The 20,561-nt window shown below is 39.5% G+C and overlaps 1 protein-coding gene and 1 pseudogene across 2 annotated transcripts; both read right to left on the minus strand.

Moving 5' to 3' along the window:
- Window positions 1-1,912: 1,912 nt before the first annotated feature.
- LOC308095661 (chemerin-like receptor 1) lies at window positions 1,913-9,190 on the minus strand (annotated as a pseudogene). Its single transcript has 2 exons — window positions 8,304-9,190; window positions 1,913-2,052 (listed from the first exon to the last, which is right to left on the minus strand). The product of its transcript is annotated as a chemerin-like receptor 1 (transcript).
- A 6,830-nt stretch (window positions 9,191-16,020) lies between these two features.
- On the minus strand, window positions 16,021-17,307 carry LOC308095662 (chemerin-like receptor 1; the record flags this gene model as incomplete). Its single annotated transcript, XM_080442707.1, has 1 exon — window positions 16,021-17,307. The coding sequence occupies one exon, from the start codon at window positions 17,305-17,307 to the stop codon at window positions 16,228-16,230; it is 1,080 nt and encodes a 359-aa protein (XP_080298833.1). The 3' UTR covers window positions 16,021-16,227.
- Between the last annotated feature and the right edge of the window lie 3,254 nt (window positions 17,308-20,561).

Below are 20,561 nucleotides of genomic sequence, written 5' to 3' on the forward strand. Positions count from 1 at the left end.
AGCCAGGGGCCCCCAGAAGCAAAGATTTGAGTAAAAATGATTCTAAGATTTGCACAAATGTTCCTGATATTTTTTCTTTTGCAGATCTACAAGCTCATGACACGGCACTCTGTGCTGTGCTATGAGCTTGTATATGTGCTATTATTTAATAGCCAAAGTATAAAATAATGGTTGTAGGCTATAGCTAAAAATCTGAAATGACACAGATGCGTTCCCGGATTGAATGGGTAGCGGTGTAGGTTGTGAACCAACAGACTATCTGTGCTTGTTGAGAACGATGCTGAACCTGTCCCTCCGCCTCCTCCTACAAAACCACCCACCTGTCCTAGTCCCTCCTCATCCTCATGAAAGGACTGCCCCTGGCCCTTCCAAGTTGTTTATAAAATGCTCTAGAGCAGTGGTTGTCAAACTGGGGTCTGGGGACCCCCAGGGGTCCTTAAGGGGGTTCCAGAGGGTCCACAGCAAAATTTGTTTAGCATCAAAATCAGTGTCACCAGTTGAAACCTATACATTGGCTATTTGAAAATAGCAGATCTACAAGCTCACAGTGTGTCGCATTGCAACGCGTTGTGAGCTTGTAGATCTGCTATTTTCAAACATTGTACATTTGTATACTCTCAGAGTTACAGATATGTAGGCAATGTAAGGGTACATTTTGGTTCCTTACTATCAATCATTTTGCTCTGAGTTGTGCAAATACATTTATTTATTTATTATTGAGGATAGAATGGATTTGTTTTATTTTTTCTTTACGGACTGCAAGTAAGAGAAAGAGAGGAACTTGTATTGAGTAACCATAATACATTGCTTTCTCTTCTGATGCTATTCAGTGAGTCTTATTTTGAAAAGCCACTACAGGAAGTCTGATTAGTACTGGCTACTTGTCTGTGCTGTGGGGAATAAATGGATTACGTGTTTGAATCGCTAATTTTAACCTTTTTACCAACATGAAAACCATGCAATATTGAAGTACTGATCTTTCAATCATCCATTGCAGTAGTGGTGGGACTCATGAATTGTTTTGCTACTTCTGCCGCTCTCTCTCTCTCCCTCCCTCTGTGTGTTTACTTGGTTCCACACTCTTGCCCCTCTTGGCATCACTATTAAAATATCAATTTGTCCAGACTTACATAAACATGCACAAATGCATAAGTATAGTTGATACATACTAATAAATATGATCAGAACAATACCAAAAACAACAACATTGTAGTTACTGCACTTTGCCTTTGCATTGGTATTAGAGCCATGTAGGCAATGCAAAGGCATTGTGCAATAACTACATTTTTGGGTCAATGGTCAAATCAGCCATTCATTTTTTTAGGCCTCATGAATACATGCACAATTAAAGTAATATCACTTGTATTTACCTATAACTCATTTGGCTGGCCAGTTGAAAAACTTTAAAGCCAATTATCTCAGTTTCACTTTGAGCGTATACTGCACTCTGGCTTTGTAGGGCAGCATATTTCATACTATTATGTCTGTGAATAATAACACAGTTTGCCAGAGAACCTCTCTTTACTGTCTTCATACACACGTACAGAACAACAAAAACAACACAACACATCAGGATAACCAATTGATCCCCGAAAAGTATAGGTATAGGCAGAACACAACAAACACAGCACAAGCGATCACATTACTGGTGACCCAATGAGACATAACTACGGAGCCCTCCAGTGGCCATACATTCAATAAACATCTTTTTTTCCCATGGATTCCTTGGATTCACTTGTGCCAGATTACATTTTCCGCCATATAGCGTTTTCTCAAAACACACTTTTTGCTACACATTATCTCTAGTGTCACGTGATCAAGATGTTTAAGATCATCTGATGAAGGCCTTAGTAGCCAAAACGCATTTGTCAGAGACTGCTGCTGTGGTAAATTCAATAATTCAAAGAAAACTTCAGTGTGAACTAAAGGCAGCTCTCCACCGCACCGATTTTGGGCCGACTCGGCGTCGGAAAGCGTCTGCCGCCGACAAATTGTTGTCGGATATCGTCGTTACGTCGGGTCGGACCTCTTTCGGCCCGACTTCGAAACCGACTGGTAGAGCCGTGGGGTAGAGAAGAATTATGAAACATGCATTAACCACTTCAGCCCTATTTTATACATAGGCTATTTGAAAACAGACGATCTACAAGCTCACAACGCGTCGCAAGGCGCGTTGTGAGCTTGTAATAGATCTGCTATTTTCAAACATGTTGTACTTTTACTTTTGGTACTTTAAGTGATATTTTAATGCCAATACTTTTGTACTTTTATTCAAGTAACTTTTTGAACACAGGCCTTTTACTTGTAACAGAGTATTTTTGTATTATGGTATTACTACTTTTACTTAAGTAAAATATCCAAGTACTTCTTCCACCACTGTGAATATTTACAAGCGGAAAACAAGACCAAAGTTACTTATCTCTGCTGTCCGGCCTGAACCAGCTAAATCCAAAATGGTAATTGTTCAGGAAATGAAAAACAAAATATAAATTTTTCTGAAAATGAAGAAAACCTTATATTTTTAAAACAAAGCAATACTGCCTCATCAAACTTGGTATTGTGACTTTATATATTATCAGATACTTGCATGTGTCATTATATTATCACCACTTTACCCAAATCCAGCTCAAGTGGAGTCCATCATTCATTCATTCATCATTGATAAGAACAGCTGGCAATGGATCTCAAAGCTCACAACACATTACAACGCATTGTGAGCTTGGAGATCAGCTATTTATGGTGAGCGCCATCCTCATATACTAAGTATAGATCAAGCTGAATTCTGTACTTAAACAACTTTTATTTTAACATGCATTGTAAACAACCATGGATCTAACTGTTACCACTGTTGTTCTTCTACAGTTGAGTGCAACAAACAATTCTGCCTCAATACTCAATCATGTATTTAACAAAAGCAATCATGGCACACCAACAATAAATAAATGGCATAAAAATACAAAATACATTCATGAAAAATAGAATCTGTAGCCTATCAAATCTGAAAGGACCTTGGTCAAACGTGACTCCCAGATTCTTTACAGTGGCCCTGGAGGTCAAGGTAATACCATCTAGGTTAAAATTCTTATCGGCTAGTTTATCTCTGAGGTGCTTAGGGCCAAGTACAATAACTTCAGTTTTGTCCGAGTTGAGGAGTAGGTAATTACGGGTCATCCAACTCTTGATGTCTATAAGACATGCTTGAAGTTTAGCCAGTTGATCTGTTTCATCTGGCTTCATCGATAGATATAATTGTGTATCATCTGCATAACAGTGGAAATTTTATAGAGTGTTTCCTAATTATCTCACCTAAAGGAAGCATATATAGAGTAAATAGTATTGGTCCAAGTACAGAGCCTTGTGGGACTCCGTATTTAACCTTTTCGCGTAATGAGGGTGTATCGTTAACTAAATAAGAAAAAGAGGTTGCGCATCAACAATGGGTTCTCAGTGGAGTGCTAGACCCAAATTCAGTATACATATAAAAAAAAGGAATTAAAAAAAATTCCAAAAAGGTAGCACATCCAAAAAAAATTAATTAAATGGAGGACAAATTACTCACATTTCCACATTCCATTTCCTTTTTTTATTGGCACACCAATAAATTGAACGCTTACGCGTTTCGGCTATGAGCCTTCCTCAGAGCATTCATATCACATCAATTCAACTCACTTTATACAAAGGGTCAGAGTTCACCAACAGCTGGTGTATCGTTAACGTTTACAAATTGAAATCTGTCAGACAGATAGGACTCAAACCAGTTCAATGCAGCACCCTTAATGCCAACCAAATGCTCTAGTCTCTGTAACAAAATATGGTGATCAATAGTATCAAATGCAGCACTGAGGTCCAACAAAACCAGTACAGAGAAAAGGTTGTTATCGGATGCAATCAGGAGGTCATTTGTGACCTTCACCAATGCCGTCTCAGTGCTATGGTGTGCTCTGAATCCTGACTGAAAATCTTCAAATAGCTTATTGTTATGTAAAAAGTCACATAACTGCTTGGCGACTGCTTTCTCAAGGATTTTAGAGAGAAACGGAAGGTTCGATATAGGTCTATAGTTAGCCAAAATGAGTCGAGAGTAGGTTTCTTGAGGAGAGGTTTGATGACAGCTACCTTAAAGGACTGTGGTACGTAGCCCGTCACCAGGGACATATTGATCATATTGAGTAGGGATGCACCAACCGGGGTCAGGACCTCTTTAAGTAATTTAGTTGGGACTGGATCCAAGAGACAGGTCGTTGGTTTGGAAGATGTGATCATTAAAGTGAATTCGGAGAGCTCGACCGGAGAGAAACTGTCCAAATATACACTGTGTCGCACAGCCACTTCTGAGGATACCACATCGGAGGGTGGTCCAGCAGGGGCAGAGAGCAGTAGTTTATCAATACTATCTCTGATAGTATTGATTTTACCATTGAAAAAATTCATGAAATCATTGCTGCTAAGGGATATAGGAATACGCGGATCAGTAGAGTCATGACTTTTTGTCAATTTGGCTAGAGTGTCAAAAAGGAACTTATGGTTGTTTTTGTTTTCCTCTATTAAAGATGAATAATAGGTGGCTCTGGCATTGCAGAGAGCCTTCCTATATATTTTAAGGCTGTTCTGCCAGGCTATACAGGATTCTTTCTGTTTGGTTGAACGCCATATTCTTTCAAGCTTACGTGAAGTTCGCTTGAGATTTTTAGTTCCAGAGTTATACCATGGGGCTAGCCTCTGTTGCTTTATTACCCTCTTTCTTAAAGGAGCAACAGAGTCAAGCGTTGTCTGAAGGGAGCCTGTGATACTATTAACAAGGTGATCGACCTGAGAGGGGCTATAAGTATAGAGGTCTTCAATTGTGTTGGAATATACTGAGTTGATGGCTGATGGTATTGCTTCCTTAAATTTGCCCACAGCACTATCGGATAGATTTCTACCAAATACATTTTTGTCCAATGGTGAGTAATCAATTAATGTAAAATCAAAGGTTATTAAATAGTGGTCGGAGAGGTTCTCATTATATGGGAAGACTATGAGATGTTCAATTTCAATACCATAGACCAAAACAAGGTCGAGGGTATGGTTGAATTTGTGAGTATGTTTATCTACACACTGAGAGAAACCGATTGACTCAATTAATGTAATAAACGCTTTACTGAGGCTATCGGTTACTACATCCACGTGGTTGTTCATGTCGGCAGCCAAAATGATTTTATCAGAGTCTAGGACTAGGCGTGATAGAAACTCTGAGAATTCAGATAGAAATTCAGTGTAGGGCCCAGGAGGGCGGTACACTGTAACAAATAATAAAGGCTGTAATGATTTCCAGCTTGGGTGCGAAACTAGAGTGAGAACTAGACTTTCAAACGTTTTGTAAGTCAGCCTGGGTCTGGGGCTGATTATTAAGTTTGAGTTGAAAATGGCTGCAACTCCACCTCCAATCTGGCCGGTGTCTCGAGGGATATGAGCATTTGTGTGACTTGGTGGGGTGGCTGTATTTAGACTGACGTATTCTTGCTCACCCAGCCATGTTTCGGTAAGACAAAGTAGATCAAGATAGTTGTCTGATATGATTTCATTTACCAATACACCTTTAGAGCGTAGAGATCTAATGTTCAGGAGTCCACATTTAATAATGTTGTTTTGTGGCACTACTGCATTAATTTTGATATGTGCCAAGTTTTTATGCACAGCTCCTCGAACCCTTGGTTTCACATACCTAGGGGGTCGAGTAGTTTCAATTGTTCTGATTTGTAGGGTAGGTGGCTGCTCTGGTGGAAGCACAGAGAAGCGTGTAGGACTGCAACTCTGCTTCCTGATCCCAACTCTGGGTGGTCATTGTTTATTGATAAACTCGTCTATATTTCTAGAGATGAGCGCCGCACCATCCCAAGTTGGATGTATGCAGTCTCTCTCCATCAGACCAGTTTTCCCCTCGAAAGTTTGCCAATGATTTATAAAGCCCACGTTATTATCTGGACACCACCTTGATAACCAGCGGTTGAATGAAGACATACGGCTGTACATCTCATCACCAATCATATTTGGCAGGGGACCAGAGAAAACTACGGAGTCCGACATTGTCTTTGCGTATGTGCACACAGACTCAATATTTATCTTCGTGATCTCTGATCTCTTACGTCGTGTGTCATTGCCACCGCAGTGGATTACAATTGTATCATAACGTTTATGTTTACTTTTAGCCAGCATTTTTAAATCTGATTCGATGTCACCCGCTCTGGCCCCGGGGATGCATTTGACTATGGTCCCTGGTGTCACTAACTTCACGTTTCTCATTATAGAACTACCAATAACCAGAGTTGTATTCTCAGTGACACACTTGGTGGGCGTGTCACAGAGTGGGGCTAACGTCTCACTGCTAAACTCAACGGGTGTAGCAGCGAGTGGGGAAAATCTGTTTGAAACGTGAAGTGGTTGGTGTCCCGTGTGCTTTTGTTTATTACTACGCTTCCGACCAGGAGCAGTCACCCAACCGTCTCGATGCGTGTGGGGACTATGATCAGTCACGATCGGTGACCGTGACTGGTAATGTCCCCCTGTTCCCTGTTTCACGGGAGCAGAGGCTAGGCTAAAGTGAGCACCGCTAGCTATGGTTTCCTCTAGCTGCCAGAGCCTCTCCCCTAGAGCTGCATACACACTGCACTTGTTACATACATCCGTACATTCAATAAAGTCGTCGGAGTTGTAACTATACATGTGGCAAACAGCACAGTAGAGAGGATAAGAGCGAGACGGGAACCGGTTGAACCACAGTTGAATTTACCTATCATATACATTTTATTATCACACTGTTGTGTGTTGTGTGTTGCGTGTGTGTGGTGGGTGTTTCTTAGTGCTTTAGATTGTCATAAAAGCTGTGAAAGTCTTTTGGCATGATCTCCTTGAGCTCTTGGAGATGTTTGAAACAAACTCCTGCACACACTCATTCTCTGTCCATTAACATTTAAAAAGAAAACACGAGCAGATGACCTTTGTGAAGACACCCTTCTCCTCTTTACTGGGGTGATATCTATCAAACCTTGCACATACATTCTCTTCTCTTCCCAGTTTATGTTCTCCCAAAAGCATTGAAAAATCTTCTCCCTGTCTGCCTCATACAGAGCAGAGCTTCTCTGAGAGCCTGAGAAGAGGGGGGAGTTGTTTGTTTTTGACGGACAGTTTGAGGGTCCAATGGAGTTAGGAGTTTTCGTCAGAGGCGCTTTTTAATACTTTTCATATGTTATTATTTTTAAAAAATTACACAGATGTAGGGGGTTCAATAGCGTTGATTTATGAAAAAAAAAAAAAATGAAAATGGAGTTAGCTGGTCCCGGCTGGACACCGACGTTATGATAAGCAGACTTGGCAACTCTGGCAACACCAGCGCTGCAAACTACTGCCGCCTCATGGTGTGGAGAGTTCTGTCATCTGATTTCATTAACGCATGTGCAAAACAATGTGCCGTCGGCCGACGTACATTGTTGCTTGTGCTGAACGAAATGCCAACCTTTGCCAACAGACTACCTGTTGATGTGTTGGCAAAGGTTGGCATTTCTGGTAGTACCAGTCTGTTGCAGTCTGTTGTAGTCTAAAGTAGTCTGTTTGGTGGAGAGTCACCTTAAAGTGTGCTCCTCGGAGCTGCCAATATGAAAGAATTTGGCTGGAGGCTCTTCCTTGGCCTACTGTGAATGTGCGTGCACAGTTTCAGCACTCATGATTTGTGGTAATTTGTGCAAAAGCAAAGTTTTGAGGCAGTCACAACCAATTGGAATGGAATATGAGAAATCTGACAGATACATCTTGATCACATGATTACGGTGTATGGTGTGTCAATTTGGGTGAGGTTTGGACAAAATCGGTATGAGTAGTTGCAAAAACTGTGTTTTGCAAAAGAAAAACGCAACATGGCGGAAAACTTGTCAGGTGGAAATGGCCATGGCTAGTTTGGGGAGTTGCGTAATGATCCAAGAGGAATGCAAGGAAAAAATATTTTTGATTTTATGACCTACGGTTCAAGAGTTATAGGCTAAAATGTGAATCTGGCTGTTATAGTGACATCATGAGGCCCATTTGAAAAAATTGGGTCATTTCTTCCTTGGCCTAGTAGGAATGTGCGTGCAAGGTTTCACAGCAATCGAAGCGTTCATGATTTGAGGCATTTTGTTCAAAATGGGCCACACCTGCAAACTTTGGAAGCCAATCTTAGCCAGTCTGGATGGGATATAATAAATAAATAAACAACAGCGGGTTCATGCAGCTGTTGATATATGCCAGGCAGAAAACTATGATGACCACAAGTTCCAGTTTTTCACTGTTACCTGTCGCCATTATCAACCCACTTAGTTGCAAGATGTGATAGGGGGCCCAGCATAGAAAAAAATGTGGTGATAACAGCTGCTATGATTTTGAAGGGTCGACCTGTTTGGCTGGCCAGAGAGCGATTCCTCCTGACCTGGTAGATGATGACAGAATAGCAGGAGACGATGACAGTGAAAGGGACCACGAATCCCATGAGGAAGCGAGTGAAGATCATGGCCCAAGTTCGAAAAATAATCAACTGAAACACTGTGGGCGGCGTACTGTCATCAGTGCGTGCAAATAGGCACGTGGTGATGTCCTTATCAGGGAAGGAGATTGTGTCCTTAAAGATGAAGTAAGGGGAGCTGAGAGCCAAGGCCAGTACCCAGACACCCAGACTCACACAAGACGCCTTTCTGATGCTGCAGTGGTTCTGGGCCCACACTGGCCACACCACACATACACATCTGTCAATACTGATGACCATCAGACTGTAGACGCTGGCATACATGTTCAGGAAGATAACGATGCTGTTCAGTTTGCACATGAATGTGCCAAAAGGCCAGTGGCCGTCCAGAGCTCTTTCTGTGATTTTCAGGGGCAGGAGAGCTGTGAAGAGGAAGTCGGCCACAGCGAGGTTGAGGTACCAAACGGTGTTGATGGTTTTCTTCATTTTGAAGCCCGTCACCCAGATGACAACTCCATTCCCCAGCGCGCCAAGCACAAAGACTAGGCTGTAAATAACGAGGGTCACGATCTTAACAGATCTTTGTAGTTCAGCATGTTCAGCCGTGGCAAATGGTAAAGGTTCTTCATAACCATAATATTCATAGATATATAATTCCTCCAGTGTGGTCCAGTGACCAGACGAATTGAGCTGCAGGGTTTCAGTGGTTGTGGTTATCATCTTAATTGTCCTAAAAGAAAAGGTACACGCTTTGTTTTATCACATCATGTCTTCATTTCTACCTGCATGTATTATTATCCTCTAGGTAAGTAAGACTTTATAACCATTTATAATCGCCTAAGTACTAGTTATGTAACGCTAACAAAAACTCATGATACAATGCTATATCATGATTCACGATAACAAGTCCACGACAATATTTATCCCCAAAAAAGGAAAAAAAAAAAAAAAGTGCTCCTCGGAGCACAGGTCTCCGCCAGGTCAGGTAGGTTATTGTGGCCTCCTGGTGGCGCTATAATAAGCCAATGTGAAAAGGGTGCCATTTCTTCTTAGGCCTTTCACAGCAATCGGACACTGCATTCATGATTTGAGGCATTTCGTTCCAAAAATGTGTTTTGCTAAATTACACCTGTTGGTGGCGCTATAACAGGCCAATGTGAAGAGGGTGGCATTTTTTCTTCGGCCTAGTGGGAATGTGTGTGCAAAATTTCATGGAAATCGAACGCTGCGTTCATGATTGGAGGCATTTTGTTCAAAACTAAACTATCCTGCAAATTTTGGAAGCCAATGTTAGCCAAATAGGATGAAATATGAAATATCGGACACATCCGTCTTGATCACATGACTATAGAGATACGGTGTACTGATTTGCGAGATTTTTTGACTAATTCTAAAGGAGTAATATAAGAAAATGTGTTTTACAAATGTCAGCCTCCTGGTGGCGCTATAACAGGCCAATCTGAAAGGTTTGGGGCAGAGGTTCGGCTTTGGCATCCAGGGAGTGTGTGTGCACGGTTTCGCAATGACCCGTCCAACAGTGCCGGAGATTATATTTTCACAGACAGACACACGGACAGACACATGCACTCTATAGCTACTGTACCAGTGGCGTCAGTTCAGTAAAAGCTAGGGTATGGCAGGGTTAACTATCTACCCCTTTTTCGGCCTACCCCTTAACACTAGAATAGGGTTAACTATCTACCCCTTTTTCGGCCGCACGGCTTCGCCGTGCGGCCGAAAAAAAGTTTTGGGGGCCCCTTTTTGGGGGGGCCCTTTTTCGGCCGCACGGCTTGTCTGCTGCGGGGGTTGCTGTGTCAGTCTTTTTACTGCATGCAGAGAGGTCTGCTTCCTTTTCATTTTAACTCACTGTTCACAAGTAAATAAAACAGCCTGTCTGCTATTGAAAAAACAGCCTCTGCTGCTTGCTAATTAACAATAATGCATTGCACCTGTGTTGAACCTGGGATTCCCAGGCTGGGCCTGGGAATATACCATTTGACAAGATAGGGGAGAATAGGAGAGATACAAGCAGTTGTGAAGAATGAAATACCCTGTGAAAGCAATCATTTTGCATTGGTAGTTATTTTACTGAAATTTAATAACAGAATAATCAACGCAGATAGACAGAGACATTCATGGATTTATTTTTTATTAAAAAATAATAATAATAATTATGATATTTTTTTTTTTTTTTTTTTTTCCTGGAGCCAGGGTATGGCAGCTGCCATAGCCTGCCATACCCAATTGACGCCTCTGTACTGTACTACTATAGAAACTGGGTTTCAATCAACTAGTTTTAATGCATATTTTGGATTTTGAAGTCCTGAATAGACACACAAATGGGTGATGGAAACACTTTCTCAATACGTTTCGAGGTAGAAAGCATTGAACTCAGATGATGACTATCAATTTGCACAGTTGTAACTTAATATTTGTAGTACAATTAGTATTATGATTAGGCCTAGTATAAGTACCATACCCGTCGGGGGATATGAGCACCCAAAGTATGTGCAGTGTGGGTTATGCGCGCACACACACACACGCACGCACGCACGCACGCACGCACACACACACACACACACACACACACACACACACACACACACACACACATCCCATTGGTTGGGGGGCTGTAACCATGACGACAGTCCCATCAGCCGACGCAAACTCAGAATGTCTGTTGCTTACAGCAAAACGCAAATAAACATCTCAAATTGTGACGAAGAGAAAAAGAGGCCATGTGCAAGTGCAGAGCAATTGCTTAAGCCACTGAGGAGTACCAAGCAAGATTGACTGACTGACATTTCTAAAATCATGTAGGATAACCCACATCAGTTGTAATACATTCCCACATCAAATCAAACACATTTCCTATCAAACGCCTGATTTATACTAACCCACAAAAAGAGAGGTCCCACACTTATAGATCAGCAATCCTTGGAGCTAGCCATGTGCATGTACTATGTCAACAGTCTGTGTTCATATTTTGCATCGTCTGCTAAGGTTTCTGACATGATTGTGTTCTAGAAATCAGTGAATCTGTACAATCTGATCGCAAGACGCTCGTCTCCCTCCGCTGCTTGTCAAAAAAAATAATAATAAACTACCATACTGTAGTAGGCCTACCGTTACACACCCATTACATTGCAAATATATATCATGTTTTTTTCACGATAATGACAGTATGCTCCTTACTAAATACAGCTGATGAAACATTTCACACATTGACTTTTACCAACTCTTAATAAAAGGTAACTAAGTGTTAAATAGCTCTATATTCTGATAGCAATAAGTATTAGACTGTTTAGATAAGGAGAAATAAAGAAAAGAAAATATATACCTGTTTCAAAGTGTTGAAGAGACGTCAGCCAGATAACTGTCTTGTTCAAACTGTGGTCAGTGAGGAGCTCACTGTGGGAGGTGTCCTATCGTTGCTGTCAGGCAGAAACATGCTATCTTCATATCTAAAAATGTTTTGTATATTAATTCCCTACTTTGTCATACTGCAGTGTCACACACAAATTGTAAAACAGCCTAGATCTGTTGTTTGTGCTATTTTTGAAACTTTTTAAAGTGAAAATTCAAGAGGTTACGTGTGTGTGTGTGTGTGTGTTTTTTATAAATATTGAACCAATGTAAAGTATTAACAAGAGCTTGTGAATAAATAATAATCAATAGTTTGTGAACCAACAGACTATCTGTGCATGTTGAGAACGATGCTGCTCAGTATTATATTAACATTTATACTGACACCATTCATATAGTATTTTAGTTGTGCAGGATTTTCAAAATTCTTCCTAAACTCATCCAACTCAACCTGCTGTTGCTAGACAATCAACTAGTAGGTAGCACTTTACAATAATGACCCGTTATAAAGCATTTATAAATGTTTATAAGCAGTTTGTAGACTATTAACAAATCATTAACAACCTGTTTGTTGACATTCGTAAATGATTACTAAAACCTTTATAACTACAGTTACACATCATTTATAAAGTATTAGTAAGTAGAGAACTATTCATGAATAAGCCATTTATATACATCTGTAAATGATTATTAAATCATTTGTAACGACCCATTCTAAAGCATTTATAAACGTTTATAAGCAGTTTGTAGACTATTAACAAATCATTAACAACCTGTGTATTGACATTTGTAAATGATTACTAAAACCTTTATAACTACGGTTACAAATCATCTATAAAAGTATTAGTAAGTAGTAAAACTATTCATGAATAAGCCATGTATTATACATCTGTAAATGATTATTAAATCATTTGTAACTGATGTTACATAATATATACAAGCTATTGGTAGCTTGTTCATGTTTAACATATGCTTTGTTAAACATTCCTAAAGTATCTATAAATCCTTAGTACATGTTATTATGTGCCCTATAGTAAAGTGAAGACAGTTCATCATTTACAACTGTCTGTTAATGTGTTTGTTCATGTTTAACATATGCTTTGTAAAACATTCCTAAAGTATCTATAAATCCTTAGTACATGTTATTATGTGCCCTATAGTAAAGTGAAGACAGTTCATCATTTACAACTGTCTGTTAATGTGTTTGTTCATGTTTAACATATGCTTTGTAAAACATTCCTAAAGTATCTATAAATCCTTAGTACATGTTATTATGTGCCCTATAGTAAAGTGAAGACAGTTCATCATTTACAACTGTCTGTTAATGTGTTTGTTCATGTTTAACATATGCTTTGTAAAACATTCCTAAAATATCTATAAATCCTTAGTACATGTTATTATGTGCCCTATAGTAAAGTGAAGACAGTTCATCATTTACAACTGTCTGTTAATGTGACTTTCTCCTTACCTGTTGCAAACTACCTGGCTTTCATGAATGCAGACACCAAACAATTACTAGAATTATCTTTCATGTTTAATATATGATTCGTAAGACATTCGTAAAGAGTATGTTGACCATTTTTAAACGTTATCATGGGCCTTGTTGTAAAGTGAAGACTATGCATTATTATTTCATGTTTAACAATGATTAGTAAAACATGTTTGATGACATCAAAAAGTGGCAGAAGTAACGTTATAGAGTATAAAAGTATAAAACAATTCATTAAGATATAGAATGTAGCAACTCTTGGCCACAGCACACACACTAACATTTAAACAAAGAAATTCATCACAACAGAATCACAGAGTAGCAGCTAGGAGCCTCTGCAGTCACCACCTCCCAGTGCAAGTTAGCTTTAGCTGCTAAGCTAAACTGCTAAGCATGGAGGACATTACTAGCCTACACATCAAAACAAACATTGTGGATACAAACAGCCACCATCAAAATACCCCCTGGTCATAATGCTACTTCATGTGTGTAAGATTAGCCATTTTATGTTACTCGATCACCTGCAACAAGACAGTTAAAACAAACATGAATTAGACATATTTCTGTCCAGTCTGCAACTGCATCACTGTTCACTTCCTCCCTAGTAGGCTACTGCAGGTGTAATGCAGGTAATCAGTGTGTTGCCAGATTTTGCAAAAGAAACAAGCGGACAGGTCTATGAGTCCAAAAGAAGCAACTAGGCTCAGGCCCATGATAACGTCTGCAAATGGTTTACATACTCTTTACGAATGTCTTACGAATCATATATTAAACATGAAAGATAATTCTAGTAATTGTTTGGTATCTGCATTCATGAAAGCCAGGTAGTTTGCAACAGGTAAGGAGAAAGTCCACATTAACAGACAGTCATAAATGATGAACTGTCTTCACTTTACTGTAGGGCACATAATAACATGTACAAAGGATTTATAGATATTTTAGGAATGTTTTACAAAGCATATGTTAAACATGAACAAACACATTAACAAACAGTTGTAAATGATTAACTGTCTTCACTTTACTATAGGGCACATAATAACATGTACTAAGGATTTATAGATACTTTAGGAATGTTTAACAAAGCATATGTTAAACATGAACAAGCTACCAATAGCTTGTATATATTATGTAACATCAGTTACAAATGATTTAATAATCATTTACAGATGTATTATACATGGCTTATTCATGAATAGTTTACTACTTACTAATACCTTTATAGATGATTTGTAACTGTAGTTATAAATGTTTTAGTAATCATTTACAAATGTCAATAAACAGGTTGTTAATGATTTGTTAATAGTCTACAAACTGCTTATAAACGTTTATAAATGCTTTAGAATGGGTCGTTACAAATGATTTAATAATCATTTACAAATGTATATAAATGGCTTATTCATGAATAGTTCACTACTTACTAATACTTTATAAATGATTTGTAACTGTAGTTATAAAGGTTTTAGTAATCATTTACGAATGTCAACAAACAGGTTGTTAATGATTTGTTAATAGTCTACAAACTGCTTATAAACGTTTATAAATGCTTTATAACGGGTCATTATTGTAAAGTGCTACCAACTAGTAATATCAATGCAGTCCCTCTGGGATATGGGATATAAACAGCTGATGCTCCCAACTGTATTGTACAGTATGTGTACTTACTTACAATAGTAAGTAAATAATATTTAGACTATATTTCGATGTACATGATTATTTCCTTCATCTTTCTCTGCCTCTTTCTCATCAAGCTTCCTGGGTTCAGTTTGTGTCATTTGGTTCCTGTATCACCCGTTGGTTTAAGCCACAGGTTTTTAAATCACTGAATCTGTTAGTCACATGTCTTTCTCATCAAAACCAGATGAAAAGATACCATGTTTTTAAAAAGGAAAAAACAAAACATGAACAACTAGAAAAAGTGCTCCTCGGAGCAGGTCAGGTACGCTATTGTGGCCTCCTGGTGGCGCTATAATAGGCCAATGTGAAAAGCATTTGTTCTTAGGCCTTTCATGGCAATCGGACACTGCATTCATGATTTGAGGCATTTTTTTCCAAAAATGTGTTTTGCTAAATTAAACCTGCTGGTGGCGCTATGACAGGCCAATGTGAAAAGGGTGTCATTTATTTCTCGGCTTGGTGGGAATGTACCTGTGAAATTTCACGGAAATCGCAAGCTGCGTTCATGATTTCAGGCATTTTGTTCAAAATGGACCAATCCTGCAAACTTTGGAAGCCAACCTTAGCCAATGAGGATGGTATATGGAAAATCGGACAGATCTGTGTTGATCACATGACTATAGAGATACTGTGTACCGATTTGCATGACGTTTGGATAAAATCTGTAGGAGTAAATGGGTTTTGCACAAATCGGCCTCCTGGTGGCGCTATAACCCATGTGAAAAAGATCTGTGTCAGTCATGCTCTGGAGATCTGCACTCAGAGGAGTGCACATTTTCAGTATTTAGAATATGCTGTAGGCCTTAAATATGATCATTAAACCATTTTGTAAATGATTAGCAAAATGCATAGTGTGCATCATCATCATATAAAATAAAAAGATTACAAACTCACACCTGAATCAAGAGAATCAAGAATCAGCTTTATTTTCACATCACTGGTTTACAGGTGTAAAGATGTAGGTCAAATAAATGTTTGCATAAGCACCAGCATTTCAATTCGATTTTTTCAAAAAGCGGAAAGAAATAAAAGGAGGCGGGAGAGCAGGGAGAAAAAAACATTCAAGATGTCAAAGTCAAAGAACCTACAAACAATATTGTTTTTAAAAACTTTAAATAACTTCAACATATTATTTTGGACATCTTTCATCATCGTATCAATCTGGGAGAATGTGCTGAGAAAAAAAAAAAGGTGTTTTGTGCACACTAAAGTGAATCCAAAGATGACCCTAAACCTGTGCCTCAGACAAGGCAATCTCATGACTGGTGGTCCCTGGGTTTGTGGAAGTGTTGGTCTGAGGCAGCCCTTCAGTGAAAGCGTTCTCCAGCACTTTTAGGACAGACCTACGAACTTCATTCTTGAAATCCTGACCCATGAACACGTACAATAACGGGTTCAAGCAGCTGTTGATATATGCCAGGCAGAAAACTATGATGATCACATGTTCCAGTGTTTCAATGTCACCTGCCGCCAACATCAACCCACTTAGTTGCAAGATGTGATAGGGGGCCCAGCACAGAAAAAATGTGGTGATAACAGCTGCTATGATTTTGAAGGGGCGACCTGATTGGCTAGCCAGAGAGCGATTCCTCCAGAGCCGGTAGATGATGACAGAATAGCAGGAGACGATGCTGGTGAAAGGGACCATGAATCCCATGAGGAAGCGAGTGATGATCATGGCCCGAGTTCGAAAAATAATCAAGTCATCAGTGTGTGCAAATTTGTAGACGCACGTGGTGATGTTCTTCTCTGGGAAGGGGATTGTGTCCTTAAAGATGAAGTAAGGGGAGCTGAGAGCCAAGGCCAGTACCCAGACACCCAGACTCACACAAGACGCCTTTCTGATGCTGCGGTGGTTCTGGGCCCACACTGGCCACACCACACATACACATCTGTCAATACTGATGACCATCAGACTGTAGACACTGGCATACATGTTCAGGAAGAGAACGGTGCTGTTCAATTTGCACATGAATGTGCCAAAAGGCCAGTGGCCGTCCAGAGCTCTTTCTGTGATTCTCAGGGGCAGGAATGCTGTGAAGAGGAAGTCGGCCACAGCGAGGTTGAGGTACCAAACGGTGTTGATGGTTTTCTTCATTTTGAAGCCCGTCACCCAGATGACAACTCCGTTCCCCAGCACGCCGAGCACAACGACTAGGCTGTAAATGACGAGAGACACGATCTTGACAGATTTTTCGAGTTCAGCCTTGGCATATATATATGGTATATATGGTGGAGGTGATTCATAATCGTAGTCAAAGTCACCAGACAAATTCAGCTGCAGGGTTTCATTGGTTGTGGTTATCATCTCAATTGTCCTAAAAGAAAAGGTACATGCTTTGTTTTATCACACCATGTCTTATTTTATTCCTGCATGTATTATTATCCTCTATAGGTAAGTAAGACTTTATAACCATTTATAATGGCCTAAAAACTAGTTATGTAATGCTAACAAAAACTCATGATACAATGATATATCACGATTCACGATATCAAGTCCACGATACAATATTTATCCCCAAAAAAGAAAAAATGAAAGACTGAAATGTGTAAGACTCAACTTTTCATTTAAAATGTGGGTATCATAGCATGATTTGTGAGTGTAATGGCCTGTACGTACTACACAACTTTATTTTTTCTTTCACGATGGTACCATGTCAGACTATGCAATTATAGTGGAATAAATCCTTCACGTTTCTTGCCGGGAGACTGGCCGCACTACAAGATGGGATTCCCGGCTCCTCCTGGCTACTTGTCAAAGTGTCCTTGAGCAAGACACTGAACCCCTAACTGCTCCCGCTGAGCAGGTTGGTGCCTTGCATGGTTTCCTCCGCCAGCGTTGTGTTAATTGGTGAATTTGAAGTAGGCCTACATTGTAAAGCGCTTTGGAGAAAAGCAGTCCATTCAAGATCAATAATCGTTTGCCTTTTTCTATGACGTTGCGCAAGATCGGGGAAGTGGTGAGAAGTGCAATCTGCAGTGCATATGCATCATAGAATCATTCAGAAGCACACAGAAAAAAGGGGCTTCCCCACGGTGTGCATATGGTAATGATCAATGGCCATGTGCAAGTGCAGAGCAATTAGGCCATGGGCCGAGTGCCTCTATCTGCTTTAGTTTTTGAGTTGGTTGATCCCCATCAAGGAACTGGCTTTTTTTTTTTGTATTGTCTAGATCAGGGCTACTCAACTTAAGATGGCTCAGGGGCCACTCAGCAAAATGCCAAAAGTCCAAGGGGCCGCCATAAAAATGACGGTCCTATTTTGGATTTTTCGATTTTGTAACACACAAGAAAATGTACATTTTGACATCATATTCTTTTCACTGTACCAGTTTATTTTGTGTTGTGTGTATGTCCAGTGGCAGACACCTATCCTGGGCGCGCGGCAAAGCCGTGCGGCCGGAAAAATGTGGGGGTCAAACCCCCCCAAAAACCCGAAAACTATGCATTATACCTGTAACAATTGACGCACCTGTATGTATGTCTGTCTGTTTGTTTTTGAAAAATGTTTTAGCAACCCATATATTTGAACGGAAATGTATATTTTTATCCTGTGCTTAAAAAAACTGGTCTTTTTTTTTTTTTTTTGACCATGAGGGGGCCGCCAAGACGCTGCGATCGGGCCTTATGCGGCCCGCGGGCCGCGGGTTGAGTAGCGCTGGTCTAGATTAATTGTTTATGAACACATTATCAAATGTTTCCAACCTGAAAAGTTGCTCCAGAATAATAAAACTTAGATATAATATCACTAACTAAACATTACTTATTTTCAAAAACCTAGCAACCCCATGTGAAGCATAAACCAATCAAAGCTTGCCTACTGTATTGTGCAATTCAGTTGGCCAATCACGTTCTTCGTACCACTTGAAAAGCAGAACCAGGAAATACAGCTCAGATGGAATCAAGAAAACAACAGAGGTAGAGGTAATATTTGTTTTGTGATGATTGTTGGACTTATTCTTATGAAACTGTATACAATGGATGAGACAATAGAATGAGCCGTGTTGATGACGGCACATTATGATATTAAGCATCAATATTATATCATTATAACGTTAGCCAACAGCAGGGTGGTTTGCAGATGCAAATTTCGTTTTAACAACTGCTGCAAATGCTTAAGATACTATTAAGCAGTGACCAATCAATATGTACCTCTTTATAAATGTCTCGCTATCATAAATTGGCTCTGCTACACTATTTTGCCTCATTATTATGATTCCCATCTCGTATCATTTCTGTTAAGATCTCATGTGCATCCGTTGTCAAAGTTGGTGTTTAGATTATAGTTACGGTTGGTGATTGTTCTTTCTCTCTTGACAAGTTCTAAGCTAAAGTTACCAGTTGTTAATGTATTTAGTTGGGTTAAATTACATTTGTCTGTTCTTTCTCTCTTGACAAGTTCTAAGCTAAAGTTACCAGTTGTTAATGTATTTAGTTGGGTTAAATTACATTTGTCTGTCAAGTAAGTGTGTGTGCAGTCATGCTGCATTCGTTATTTTGCACAGTGTTTGTTATCTCTATCTTATGTTTGTGTGCAATAACCACAAACAAGCAAATCCTGCTTCATACATGTCCTGACTGTAGGTACCATTTCATAAGACCTAAAAAACAGTAGACAGACAATATACATAATCAGATGCTATTTAATGAATCAACACTTGACAAAATCATTTGATTAATATGAATCAGTGTTGTGAAGCTACATTTAGGCCGAATTATGCTCATCACAGAATCTGACTGGTTCTTCTAAACATGTTAATGGGACACAATGTATTGATACAGTATTTAATCTAGATAACACAGTTTTGACTTAAAATAATCTACAGAGCCCAAGTATTTGTGCAGAACACCTGATATTAATTTCTATAAACCTAATTAGATGTGGTAATGTTTCCTCTTTCGTGACCTTTGATGTTTGTGTGTTGCAGGCTGTATGGAGTGGCTCAATTGCAGAGGTGCAAGAGGTGACAAACAACTGGATCTGGGAAATTATTGTGACACGTTTGAAGAAGAGTGGATTGTGTTTGCAGTCTATGAGAGATGGGTCGACATGATTATGAAGATCTATGTGTTAATGATTGTGTAGAAATTATAAAAAATATATACATAAGTTGATAGAAACTGCTCTCATCGACTTCAATGCATTCGAGTGAACTTCAGGTGCCAGTTTTCCTCAGTGCGTCTATGACACATGCTATGTTATAGAACGTCTGTCCTAGTGGTTATAGGGGAAGTTCAAGGCTGATCTGATATCCACTCAAATGCAGAAAATGTACGTATATGAAGTAATGTAGCTGGGCCACAGACAAGGACCTCATGGCATGTCATCCATCAATGCCACAGTTTGCTGCTGCAATGTGATACATGTAATATCTTAACTTTGAATAAATCACTCTAAAAAAGTAACTTTTTGTACTACCTCTACTTGTTACCATACCCTACTGAATATATGCTTTTTGATGCAGTTCAAGTACTTCTTTTTATGTAGTTGTATACAACGTAGGTTCAGGAGTGGAGACCACCCTCTGCTTATGTTATCACAGCCACTCCCCGTCCTCAAT

This window comes from Gymnoscopelus braueri, assembly GCF_963280865.1.
Source record: "Gymnoscopelus braueri genome assembly, chromosome: 11".
Taxonomy (NCBI): domain Eukaryota; kingdom Metazoa; phylum Chordata; class Actinopteri; order Myctophiformes; family Myctophidae; genus Gymnoscopelus; species Gymnoscopelus braueri.